At 45.4% G+C, this 13,598-nt stretch overlaps 1 protein-coding gene across 1 annotated transcript; it reads right to left on the reverse strand.

Moving 5' to 3' along the window:
- Positions 1 to 1,495: 1,495 nt before the first annotated feature.
- On the reverse strand, positions 1,496 to 5,417 carry inaF-D (trp-interacting inaF-D). The gene is made up of 2 exons (XM_037418950.2): positions 4,485 to 5,417; positions 1,496 to 1,885 (listed from the first exon to the last, which is right to left on the reverse strand). Exon 1 carries the CDS (start codon positions 5,191 to 5,193, stop codon positions 4,495 to 4,497), a length of 699 nt encoding a protein of 232 aa, XP_037274847.2. The 5' UTR covers positions 5,194 to 5,417; the 3' UTR covers positions 1,496 to 1,885; positions 4,485 to 4,494.
- Positions 5,418 to 13,598: the final 8,181 nt, after the last annotated feature.

Here is a 13,598-nt window from a genome sequence, read left to right on the forward strand (position 1 = left end):
ATCGTGTGCGTTGGCCAATGAATGCCTTCCACTCATCTGTATTTCAACCTGCTTCGCTTAGAAGATGTAAATGGCTACACCGATGATAAGCAAGCCGAGTCGTTGTTAATCGATTGTTTTATGGAACAAACAGTCCTTCAAACTATATAAGAGTGAATGATACAAAAGTATCACGGACAATTATGGGCAAATGACCAATATGACGTGACACATGACATAAACGAATGGGGTGTCTTTCAGCCACGTCAAGTTTACGAGTTGCTTTGTGCCTGATTTAGTGAACCAGGGGTTTAAACACGTAATAAGCATGGTGCAGGATGCGTTATTGTTATCAAAATGATGATTAAGATGTACCATTTTTTAATTAACGACATTTGCTAACGAATTAAGGACTATTCTAAGTTACTCAACTCGTGGTCTGTTGAGTCAGACAAGATTCGGAGGTCCACACCGAAATGAATTTCTGTATTTCTTCCCTCAACGCGATTAATTATTAACGTATCGTTAATTTGGTGTCATCGAAACTGGTCAACGTTGAATTCGACCTCTGAAATGCGAGCAAGAGTTTTCTTCCGGGCGTTGTCTTATTCATTGTTTTTGGGCAGGTGCAAAAAATGATTACAATAAATGGATGGAAGGTATGTACAAACCAGCTATGGAGCGAAACAAGTTAGTGTCACTACGATCTAAGGACTATAGTATCAGTATTCATGTCTTATCATTCACCGTTCACGGTCAACCGTTATTGGTAATAAGGCGGGTGGAGCATCGCGCGTAATTCTACTGATAAAAAGCTGGTAAGAGCGGAGTCCTTTGACAAAAAGTCTGCATCGATAAGATCATCGGAGTAAAAGCGTTGCGCTATGTATTGGGTCCTATGTACGAAATATCACATAAATTTCTGCCATTTACACTATAGCGTATGCCGTGTTTCTATACATAAGGTATGCGTGTATACATAACAAACTAGATAGTGTAAATTCGCGCTCTTAGCGACATAGAGGATGAAAGTCGCTCAGACGGCGAATATATATGATATAAGACAAGCTACAAGTGCGCTCGGCACGTAGTCACCTCTGTACTCATCACAAGCACCACTGGCAAAACTCTTAATTTGCCCATCGTACACATTGTTCTTGAAAAATTCAGCCATCCGAACACCACGCATATTAGTATACTAGCAAACCTTTCAGGCCAATCGCAAAGGACCGTTTCCAAGAGGCGTTGAAATTGTCTGAAATGACCTCGCCTCTCGCTGACGTCACGAAAATTAGCTAATATAAGTGACTGGTGCATAGATACGTAATCTAGGAGCACACAAGCGCTAAAGAAATGGTAAAGTTGCGTACATTGCGTATCGATATACATGTGCATCCTCCAGGACGCTTCTCTACGTAAGAAAAGGACAGGGGTGCTAAACATGGCGTCAGCGACGTAATATTTTTCTGATCTCTGCAGTCGCCGACATGTAGCATTTGAGAATGATGACAGCCATCGCTGCAACAGCTCGGATTCAGATGAATGTGGTCGGATAGATTGGTGCGCAATAAAAAGATGAATTGCGCATTGTGATTCTAGAAAAGACAGTTTAGTTCCCCTAGCCTTTACTTCACTTGAACGCCTGCTGACTTGATGATATATTGAAAACTCTGACGTGACGCTCCTTGCTAGCTAACTTTCCCTAACTACGCGGCTTTTTCTGAAGGACGTTGCACTAAAGAGTTGGGAAAATAAAATAGAAGAAGTGCCACACACAAGGCCAACGCCAGCTGTGTGAATTGTTCGTCGTGCATCTCCTCTTTCTTGGAATGACGTCACAGGCTCGGATAAGACGCCGGTGACGGTCGATGCGTGGCTGAAGTTCTCGGTGCAGAAGGCCGTTGCTCTGAAATGGTCAAAACGGTGGCAGGCAATGATTATTTTTGTTTTAGTCGGGCGAAAAACTTCACACATTTCCGCAAATTGCAGGGCATTGAGCTAGCGTCTACACTGCGATAATTATAGAGCTCGGAGTTTTGTTCTATGAAATCGGCGCCGTGTCGTCTCTGAATTCTATTATCACACTGAATAGCGCCCTCAGTGAAGAAAAAAAACTTTTTAGTTCATTATTATGATCACTCAGCAGCTCGTTGCTTCAAGAATTTCATGGTTTCACGTAATCTACAGGATTTACGAGCTGATTAATTAACGTACAAATGTACTGGTTAACAATTGATTAGCTTCATGTGCTTGCAACGTAGATAAGTATACGCGTGTAGACATCGTGCTGTAGGCGGAACAAATTGAGCTTTCCACTGAGGCAGAAACCGCCACTGCATCATCCAGTACCCTTACACGTATTACGACTTGTCTCTGGGCACATGAAAAACATGAAACAGGAGACCGTATTGTTCGTTATGACGTTACAAAGATAAACAAAAAGCTTCATGCATCTCCACGAAGTGAATGATGGCGAGGGGGCAAGGCTAGGTACTAAGGTCCCTATGTATACGCCGAAATCACCGGCTAGTATAAACGACGGACAGAAGGACAGATGGACGGATGAATGGACGGTGCAGGTAGATTTTTGTTTTTTTCACAGCTGTGTGGCAGGTGTTGTGACACGAGTCTGCTCGCCGGTACATAGCCAGACAAGGCTAGCAAGGAACTTGGCCCCTGAAAAAAAAAATGCGGCAAAACCCACGAACTGTGGGAGTCGATGTCATGTGGAGCAGTCACCGAGTTGCCTGTGCAACATGCTCTGTATTGCTTGGAGCTACGATGTGAATTAGCGTCTGTGTGTACATAAAGTACTTCCAGGCATATCGAAGGCTTTCCAGAAACGTTGACCACGTTGGCACCTAAAGCGAAGCTTATGGTCCGACGCAAAGACACTCACGTTACAACAGCACGAATACCAGCTTCACCGAAGCGAACAGAACGCTACACGGTGATATGATCTGCTGGTCGTCAGGAGCGGTCGGTGTCGTGTTCTTACGGGATCGAGCAAGGATTCACTACAGCTTGCTCAGTCACAGGAGTGTATATCTGATGCTGATGACCTCAGATGGATGGCGCTCACCCACAGAGGAGGATGGGCCAAGAACCGGGCGGCAGGATACTTAAATGAAACTAAAATTAAATTAAAGAAAATCTGAAAAATTAATTTAGAGATACTACTACCAATAAACAAAAATGTTTGGTGAGCAATCGGTCAAACCAGCTCTTGTTTTTGACAGACATCGCTATGAATTATAAACTAAAAATCTGAAAAGGCTAGGGTTCACTAGCACGGTAATCTTTTAGTTGCATTGATGTAATCAAACACAGTGGAGCATATATCCCTGTGGCAGTGACCAAATGAAGTGCCGCTAATGTTTACACTTTCTCTCTTCTTTCTCTTATATCCCCTCACCTTTTTCTAACGCTGAGTAGCAAGTCAGAAAATTGATTCAGACCCACTTCACAGCTTTTCTCTCCTAGTGAGCCTCTCTCTCCAATGTTTTACATTGTTATGAATTCCCATAGCCAACACTGCATGGAACGACAATTGGCGTTGACTCGACTTGTATCTTTCCGAAGCTGTCTCAAGGAATACCGTGGTTCTGGAGTAAAATACTTGACTGAAGCGTAAAATGTCTGGGAGTTAGATTTGCACTCGAGCCGGGATTTTGATCCATTGCGTTCATCGCGATGTCGCATTCGCCTACAGCACCGCCAATGTCGGCATCAGATTTCCTGACATTCGTCAACACATGTTCACCGAAGTCTATTGCCTCAGTTCCTATAGGTCGACATTGGCTGTGAATCACCTGTGGCGTATATCCACCCCACCGCGGTGGTCTAGTGGCTAAGGTACTCGGCTGCTGACCCGCAGATCGCGGGATCAAATCTCGGCTGCGGCGGCTGCATTTTCGATGGAGGTGAAGATTCTGTAGGCCCGTGTGCTCAGATTCGGGTGCATGCACGTTAAAGAACCCCAGGTAGTAGAAATTTTCGGAGCCCTCCTCTGCGGCACTTCTCATTATCATATGGTGGTTTGGAAACGTTAAACCCCACATATAAATCAATCATCAATCGCGGCGTATGTCCGAATTCCATGGGCCGTGGTATGCTGGCATATTCCACACGTGATCTAGGGAAATGGTTTCATGACGTACGCGACCAGCACGCCACGAAATTCATTTGATTATACGATAACTGTTAGATACTCTATAGTGACCCTTCACACTAATTTTTGTATATACAATCTGAAGGAGACTGTCACGGGAGCAGGTACTTGTTGACGGGTGTATAGCAAGATGGAAACAAAGTACCTTAGTCGCACAGGTAAATGCTGCGAATTTAACGAAATATTGTTCTGTTTGAAAGGTATCCATTCTTTAAAGAATATAACAATGTCGGTCGTGTCTGAATGTTCAGTGATCGGACCAAGTAAAACCATAGTTTCAGTTTCTGAAGGGTCTCCGAAAGCAGCAACGAAGAAATAATTCATGCAAACTCACTCTCGTTCTCTCATCTCTCAACGTGAGTGGTGGACCTGTCTTCCGGGACGTCGGCGGAAGAAGACGATGCCGTAAACGACACGGCAGCGCCGCCATCCTCAACCCAGGAAGACGTTTCGTTGTCCGTCGCGTTGTCGGCTAGCTCGCCGAGCGAGATCTCCGAAGGAGACGCCGAGCCCTCGGCAACTACGTCCTCGTAGCCCACCGTAGCGTCTATGACGGCTGGTTCATCATTGTTTGTAGCCGCCGTCGCCGTACTGGTAGGCGCCAGCTGAACTCCGGCCGCCACATTATGCGAAGTAGATGACACTTGCGAACAGTCCGTCTCGTTCGTAGCAGACGACGCCTGTGCGAACGCAGTGTTGCGACGCGTCTCGCGGTCTTGCTGGAGTGGCTCGGACCGCATGTTGGGGTCCCAGAGGAAGACGTAGTACAACGACAGCACGATCGCCGCGAGCGAGACAGAGAGAACGTACGCCATGACCGTCATGAGTCGCACGATCTTCTTGTGCCGCTTGGTCTCGTATATTTTGGCCTTGGCGGTGTCGAACGGCGTTCCCGTCTGAACGGTGTCCACACCCGCGACACCAGTGTCCTTGTTGTTGTTGTTGTTCTTGGTGTTCCCTCCACCGGCCAGAGTTGTGGCCGCCTGGCCGGCCGGCGCTGCGGCAGGCTGCGTCGATGCGCCGCGCTCGTTGTCCATCTTCATGGCCCTACGGGCAACGCGGAGCGTTGCCGCCGGCGACGAGAACAGCGCCGAGGCCGGTGCCGGGTAGCAGACGATTAGGAAGGAAGCAGACGAGTAGCAGACGGTAAGCAGACGAGCAATAGACGGCACTGCTTTTGCAATCAGCCTTAGGAACGCTTCGTGAGTCGGTTCTACGTAAAGCGGTTTGCGTGGCTACCAGTGCGCAATACAAATGAATAATTACGACATAGCCGTTCAGAAGGGGGAGTAAAAGACGGAGAGACATGGGATGCGGAGGAATGCGACGAGCAAAGGAGGTTTCCTCCCGGGTCGATAGGAGCACCGAGAGAAGCGGGAGAAAGTAGGATGATGAGAGGAGGACTTGACTTGGTGGTGGCCCCTGGTGGCTGGGGAGCGCAGCAAGCCTTCGTGAAATCTTGAGGCGTGGCTATCCCGGAGGCAACGTTTTAGCGAGGCTGCAAACTGGGCCGAGTTTACTTTGTTTTATACGTCATATTTTTTTTTTTTCGATAGTGCGGGTAAAATTCGATACGTCGCCTCTGACCTACTTCACGAATCTCCCAAGGACGCGGGGCTTTCCGCTATTATTGTAACTTCTAAGGATACGGAAATTCTAGGGCTTTCCCATATTCGTCAGTTAATACGCGATAGATATTTTGTGATGTATAACCTTGTACTGTGATTATAACAGTTCTTTTATACTCTACGAGCATAATGTTTACCTTCAAACCACCCACTCTTCTCGTCGCGTCTAAACTTTCGCGATCACTTTGTGGAACATATGCGTCGTAGGTTTATTGCACCCAGCGTGGCTACATAGTTTCCACGCCTAATAAAAAAAAAAAAAGAGCGCGAGTAATTTTCTCTCTGTTGCTGAGTTGTTTCTAGAGTTTCTCAAGACATTATTGCGATTGTAAAATGTTAAAATAAACGGCTTTAGTATGTCTTCCTGTAAAGGTAGCTTTTGCGCACACTTATCGTTTCAAAGAAAAAACCTGCTTTAAGAAGTTTTTTTTTTTTCATTTTGGCGGCAGTGATTGCCAAATTCATACAATAAATAAATCTAACAAGTTTGCTCCACAGATTATGAATAGGTGGGGCGTTAAATTGGTGCTAATTACCCTTTACCGGTCACGCGGCTGGTCCTGAAGCGCTATGAATGTGATGGGACCATACAACAGAAATTGTGTGCCTGCCAAGCAAATGTTCTGCAAGGACAATCATTTTACGGAAAAGCTGTATAAATCATTCGCCAATTATTCTACAAGATTACCCCATTTAAAATTGTTCTCTTGTTTATATGAGGCTGGAATCTCGCCAAGAAAGGGATATCCCCAAGGCTCTCGACAATGTTTTGCACGAGAGCTGTCTGAATGCGAAACTTTTAAGAAAACCTTCAGCTGTTCCGGTTCAATCAGCACCATATTTACGATCGTAATAAAAACTTCCCCTGTGCAAATATTTACATACCACCACAGTGGTCTAGTGATTATGGTGCTTGAGTGCTGGTCCGAAAGTGGCGGGATCAAATCCCGGCTGCGGCGGCTGCATTTTCGATGGAGGCGAAAATGTTGTAGGCCCGTGTGCATAGACCTAGTTGCATGTTAAAGAACCCCAGGTGGTCAAAGTTTTCGGATTCCTTCACTACAGCGTACATTGTAATCATTGTGAACGTTAAACTAGAGAAATTCTTCTTGTTGTTGTTGTTGTTGTTGTTGTTGTTGTTGTTGTTGTTGTTGTTGTTGTTGTTACTTTAAATAACATTATTCCTTCTTCCCCAGCCATGTTTAGCAAGTCTGAATTTCACAGGTCGACCTCACGGCATATGTTTCTTTACCGTCACGATCTGATCCGGTGGTCAGACTGTTCGCGATGCTCGCTGCAGTTTCACCGCCGCATTAGTCACGACAATGCGGTGATCTTGTGAAAAGGAGGCAACCTTCCGCCGGCGGCTCCTCCTAGAATCCCGGTACATGCAACAGACGACGGGAAGCGCAACCGCATCGCGGGGACACTGCCCTACCTTCACTTGCAAGGCGTTGCGACTAGTCTTGACAAATATCGCCGCCATGGCAATAAAGCGTATACAAGCACAGTACATCACGGGCCTTCTCAACCCCGAAGAGAAAGAACATTCGGCAGACGTTCCTCTGCCGAATGTTCACCTTCGACCTTGAGACGCGCGTGGAGTTCTACGTTTTGCTGCCCGAACTCTTTGTATAGCTTGTACGGACTTCTGCGCTGATGAGCCGTGACACCGATCTCCTACATCTCACCTTAGTTTGTAAAAAGCCGCTCATCAAGTTCATTCAAGGTACCTAGGAAAGATTCGTGTCATTGTTTATCGAAGCGGAAACAATGTTACAATAGGTGATTGATCCACGTTTGTGCAGCTTAACGGACGCCACTGAATTAACCGTTGATGAATAGCGATTGAGAAAAGTACGTTCTGTTCATTAATTTTCTGTCGTGTACAGTTTCCATGCAGCTTCTGCCCTTTCTTTTTCGAGAAACCCAAAACGGCCTTCTTCAAAAAGCCGTATCTGAGGCTTTAGCTACGAATATATTTTCTTTTTTTCCGTATACACAAAGATCTCTCAAACAAAAAATGCAAAAAAAAAAACGAGACGAGCGGAACCTAAAACACAGCCCTTTATCATTTCGACGTTTTTGAGTATGGATATTGTCAATATTATGATTCTCAGTATTACAGCAAAACTATTCATGATTGTTTTAATATTTATAACCTGCAAGGCATAGTAGCCCTGGCACGACGTTTTGTGCGACGTCCGATAAAGATAGCCAAGCTTTTTTTTTTTTCTCCTTGTGTGTGAACACTGTCATGGTATATGAAAAGTGAGCCATTACTGTGCAGTGGACGTCACGACGAGAGAAATTGTGAATAGACCAAAGTTTAAAGCTCCAGAATGTGACGTCACAAAGGTTCTTTAACCCACTGAAGGCAGAAAAAATTCCGCCATATCCACGAAGTGAATGATGATGAGTGGGCGAAGCTCCGGAGGTAAACCTGGTAAACCATGAATCCTCTGTACATTTTGCCCACTAGAATTTATTACATCGCTCCCCCTAGCGTACGTCGCCGCACTAAATCGAACGATTGCCTTCAACCAATGACACGCGTCATATGTGACATCATTCCTATTTTATAAGATCTCGCGTCTTTTATCAACTACAAGTACCGCTTTCTAGTTTATAACATATTGCATCTTTTCATCGTCAGCTACAAGTACCACCATCTAGTAAACACTACAAGAACTAAACGAGAGGTGGCTACATGGATGGATGGATGGATGCTATGAGCGTCCCCTTTATAACGGGGTGGTGACAAGTATGCCACCAGGCTCGACGAAAAAAAAAAACCTTTTTTCCTTTTTTTCTTTATGTTGGCCTAATGCCTCTACTTCGATAAATTCTATCTTAATGGAAAAAAAGGTAAATTTTCAGCTTAAGTTCTCTGCCATTTACGGCACACTGTCCATAGTTTATTTTTCCAATATTTATTTTTGTCCTTTCTCTCTAATTTTCTGCCACCAATACTCTAACCGTCTCTTACTTATTTCAATCGCGGGTGTGTTCAGCTTTCCATTGTTGTCCCTAAAACCCAAGGCTTCCTGTAGGCTCGTGCCCAAACGTACACCTGGGTGGATATCTCCACATTCAATCAGAACATGCTCCACCGTTGTCAGAAGACGGTACCGCCATCTAGTGAACACTGCAAGAACTAAACTAGAGGTCGCTACATGGATGAATGGATGGATGTGGCTGTACCCTTCAGATCGGGCGGCGGCTAACGCCACCTAGCCGTAATACTTAGTGAACTAACCATTACATTTATCTTTTTTTCCCTTTAAATAATGAAGTTGAGGATTCGTACTTCGCAGTGAAGGGTTTAATTTTCACTCGTGGCTTGACTTTAGCCACCAATCAGATAACCTCCTTCTAGTTAAGTCTACCCGCTTAAAGTCTATTTTGCCCTTGCTGTCCCTAAATCCCAGTGCTTTGAAAAACTCTGCGCCATCATCCTGAACTATAGGGTGAAGCCCTTTACAGAACATTATCAAGTGTTCGGCAGTTTCTTCTTCCTCTCCACACGCACTGCATACTGTGTCGACCCCTTCGTATTTGGCCCGATATGTCTTGGTTCGCAGTACTCCCGTCCTGGCCTCAAACAGTAGAGAACTACCCCTAGTATTATCATAGATCCTTTCCTTGGCAATTTCCTGCTTAAAAGTTCGATAGATCTCTAGTGCGGACTTCTTAATCATGCCCATTCTCCACATGTCAGTCTCCGTTTCCTTCCCTTTTTTCTTAACCGATAGTTCTTTTTGGTTTGGCCACCTGCTGTTTTCTAAGTATTTACCAGTCAACTTCCTGGTTCGCTTCCTCCATTTTGTATCGACATTCTTCATGTACAAGTAGCTGAAAACCTTCCTAGCCCAACGCTCTTCCCCCATTTCTCTCAATCGCTTCTCAAATTTTATCTTGCTGCTAGCTTCCCTGCCCTCAAATGATGTCCATCCCATATCACCTTGTACTCCCTGATTTGGTGTATTCCCGTGAGCTCCTAAAGCAAGCCTACCTACTCCACGTTGCTTAATTTCTAATCTTGCTTGAACTTCTGATCTCATGCACAAGACCGCATTGCTGAACGTCAGCCCAGGAACCATGACCCCTTTCTATATTCCTCTCACAACATCATACCTATTGTAATTCCACAGTGCCCTATTTTTCATGATTGCTGCATTCCTGTTACCTCTAGTCGTCACGTATATTTCGTGTTCCCTCAGATACTCGGTCCCATTGCTTATCCATACGCCCAGATATTTGTATTTATCTGTTATCTCTAGCGTGACCTCCTGTATTCTAAGCTCACTACCTTCGTTGTCATTGAAAATCATGACTGCTGATTTTTCCCTACTGAATCTAAATTCTAACCTATCTCCCTCATTACCGCAGATGCCCATCAATCTCTGCAAATCTTCCTTGTTGTTGGCCATTAGCACTATATCATCTGCGTACATTAATGCTGGTAGTGCCTGATCAATAAGTTTTCCTTGTTTGACTAAAGAGAGGTTGAAGCCCAGTCCACTTCCCTCTAATTTTGCCTCTAATCTTTGTAGGTACATCATGAATAATAAGGGTGACAGGGGGCACCCCTGCCTAAGCCCCCGTTTTACCTCTGCCGGCTTGGATACCTGTTTTTCCCACTTTATAACTACCTTGTTACCTTTATAGACACCCTTTAAAAGATTAGTGACTACATGTTCCACGCCTAGTGTGTCCAGTATTCCCCACAATTCCTCTTGAACCACGCTATCGTACGCTCCCTTGATATCCAAAAATGCTAGCCACAGGGGCCTGTGTTCTTTTTTTGCTATTTCGATGCACTGCGTCAGTGAGAACAGATTGTCTTCCAACCTCCTGTGTTTCCGAAACCCATTCTGCAGTTCCCCCCGCACCCCCTCATGCTCTATCCACGCCTGCAGTCTTTCCTTTATAATCTGCATCGCCAGCCTGTAGACCACTGATGTCACTGTTATAGGACGGTAGTTGTTTATGTCAGCTTTGTCCCCCTTTCCTTTATAGATCATGCTCATCCTGCTAAGTTTCCATCCATCGGGAACTTCACCATCGATTATTATTGTACTCACTGCCTCTCTCAAAGCCTGCTTAGACATCGGACCTAATGTTTTTATCAGCCTAATTGAAATGCCATCTGGGCCTGTTGATGTACTACTAGGAACCCTTTTCTCAGCCCTTTCCCACTCTTGTTGTGAAAATGTAGCCATTGCACCACTTGATTCGTCTTTGTCTATTGTGGTGCATAAAGTACTTCTTTGTTGAAATTTTTCTGTCACCCTTGTTCTTATATATTCAATAGCTTCGTCCCCTTCTAGCCTAGCACCTTAGGCTGTAGTTATAAAGTTCTGCTCTAGGCTCGTCTCATTTCTTAGGGAGTTTAAATGGTTCCAAAATTTCGCAGCTGCCTTTCTATCTTTTTTATGTACTTCTGCCAGCCACTGAGCTCCCTTCCTTCTAATCTTTTCATTGATCAGAAGGGATGCATCCCTTCTACAGCTTAGAAAGGTTGCCCATTTTCTTTCCACATCATCTGTCGGTTCACCCCGCTGATTAGCATGTCTGTGTTCCCTAGAGGCTTCCTGACGTTTTGCTATGGCTCTCTTAACTTCCTCATGCCACCAACTTTTGGGTTTGTGTCTTCTTTTCTGGGGTGACTTGTCGCGCGTCTTAGCAAGCTCTATCTCAAAGAGTCTAATTAGATTCGTGTATGTCCACACTGTCTTATTATCCTCCGTGATTACTTTCTCAATTTGTTTAGTGGCTATTTCAGTTTGCCTTTCTGGATAAAAATTTTCCTGTAGTTGCTCATCTTGTCTCCTTCCCACTTTCACTGCTCTTCCAAAACTTAGCTTGATACGTTTGAGATCGCTCCCCAGACTTCTGGAGCCACCTTCATCTATGTGCATTTCCCTGAGCTTATCATACATCCTATGTGACATCAGTGCATAATCTATCGTCGACTGAAGCCTTCCTACCTCCCATGTTATTTGCCCTTCACACTTCTCGGTACTGTTGCAAATGATCAAATCAAGCCTTTCACACATATCCATGATCATTTTGCCTGTCGGGTCGGTATACCCATCTATATCTTCTATGTGCGCATTCATATCTCCTAATATAATTTACTCGCACTCTCTTCCTAACTCCTGAATGTCCTTTGATATACACTCTACCATTGCCTGGTTTTCCTCTCTGGCCTTTGCTCCCGTCCACAAGTACACGAAACCAAGGAGTGTCATTTGACCTGCCACTTTCCCTTTTAGCCATAAATGTTCCTTGCACTCCTGCTTGACCCTTTGCCAGTCTGTACTTTTATGAATGAATGCCCCAATACCACCCCCCTTTCTGCTGCCTTCTGTTCTATTACAATACTCCCACGCGTAGTCCGGATTGTTCGGAGGTTGTTCCATGTTCCTGAGATGTGTTTCTACCAAACCGTATACCATCGGCCTCTCTTCCCTTAGCTGTTCTTCTATCTCTTCCCACTTCAGCCTGTTCCTACCACCCTGCATGTTAATATACCCTATGTCTGAATTGGCTCGGCGCTCGTGGCTACGTCTATTTATGCCCCGGCTCTACGTATCTTAGATATTGGTGCCACTTTGGAATCGTATCTGTCTATACCACCTGTCGAAGAGTCTCCCTGGTTGTTTTCCTCGTTACTAGCTATCCTGCACCCCGAAGGGCTCGCTTGCCCCCCAAAAAAGCTACTGCGCGTCCTGCAAGTCGCCTACCCACCTCATGACCTAGCCGCCCATCGAAGTGAATTCTGTCTCGTTGAAAACCCCCCCACCTATGCACCTCTCTGTTTATTTCCACCACCTCAAAGCCTTTCTCTCGACTCATCCGCCATATCTCTTGGTTTGCGTTGACCACCGCTCTTTGCAGGTTGCTATCACGCACCGGTACCTCCGGTATCGTGCATATCACTACCTGTACCTTAGGAGAAGTGGCGCGCATGTCATTGACGCCTTTCGCCAGTGTGGCTGCTAGTTCTGCTGCATCTTCATTTAGGACATCGTTTAAACCGCCTGAAATTATCACGAGGTTGCGTCTATCAGCTGTCGTTTTGAGCTTTGCGCTCGCTTGCTTCATGACTGCTTCCAGCTTGCGTCCTGGGAACGCCCCTACTGCAACCCTCTTGTCACCTCTTACCCTCTCTTTGATGGCTTCTGTGCATCGATTTAAATTTGAGTCCCCGGCGATTATCACATGCTGTGACTTTTCCGCTGGAGCGTTCTGCACCTGGGGGTTACTTGCACCTGTGACGCCGGCTCTTTTGTTCCCTTCCTGCCCCACCACTACCTCGCTGAAGCAGGGCCTTGCGACAGTTGAACCGGCTAAACCTGTTTTTTCCAAGCTTGCTTGCTTTTCCTTCTCCACCATTCTGGTTGCCGGTTCCCTACTGTTCTCTCGGTAGGTCGCTTCTTTGTTCAGCTTCGCTAGTACTTCCTCGGCGGACTTCAGTCTTTCTCCCATTGCCCTCGTTTTTTCTTGCTCTGTCGCCAACGCAGTCTCGAGTTTGGCGATTCTCATCAGCAGTTCACTCTGGGCAACCATCATTTTCTCCATTTTTTCCTCGACCTCACATTGCCTACACTTCGCGTCAGCCTCTTCTCCATCCGCTTCTACGCTTGGGTCCACTTTCAAACCCACTCCACATCCTGAACACTTTACAGTCTTTTTAACCATGCCTTTCTGACACCAATTGTCCCTATACTCGATAATTACTAAACTCGAGCCCTGCACTACGAAAAAAAAAAGAAAGTCCAAGCTCTACTACAAAAATTTGCGTGTTCAAT

Source organism: Rhipicephalus microplus, chromosome 6, assembly GCF_043290135.1.
Source record: "Rhipicephalus microplus isolate Deutch F79 chromosome 6, USDA_Rmic, whole genome shotgun sequence".
NCBI lineage: Eukaryota > Metazoa > Arthropoda > Arachnida > Ixodida > Ixodidae > Rhipicephalus > Rhipicephalus microplus.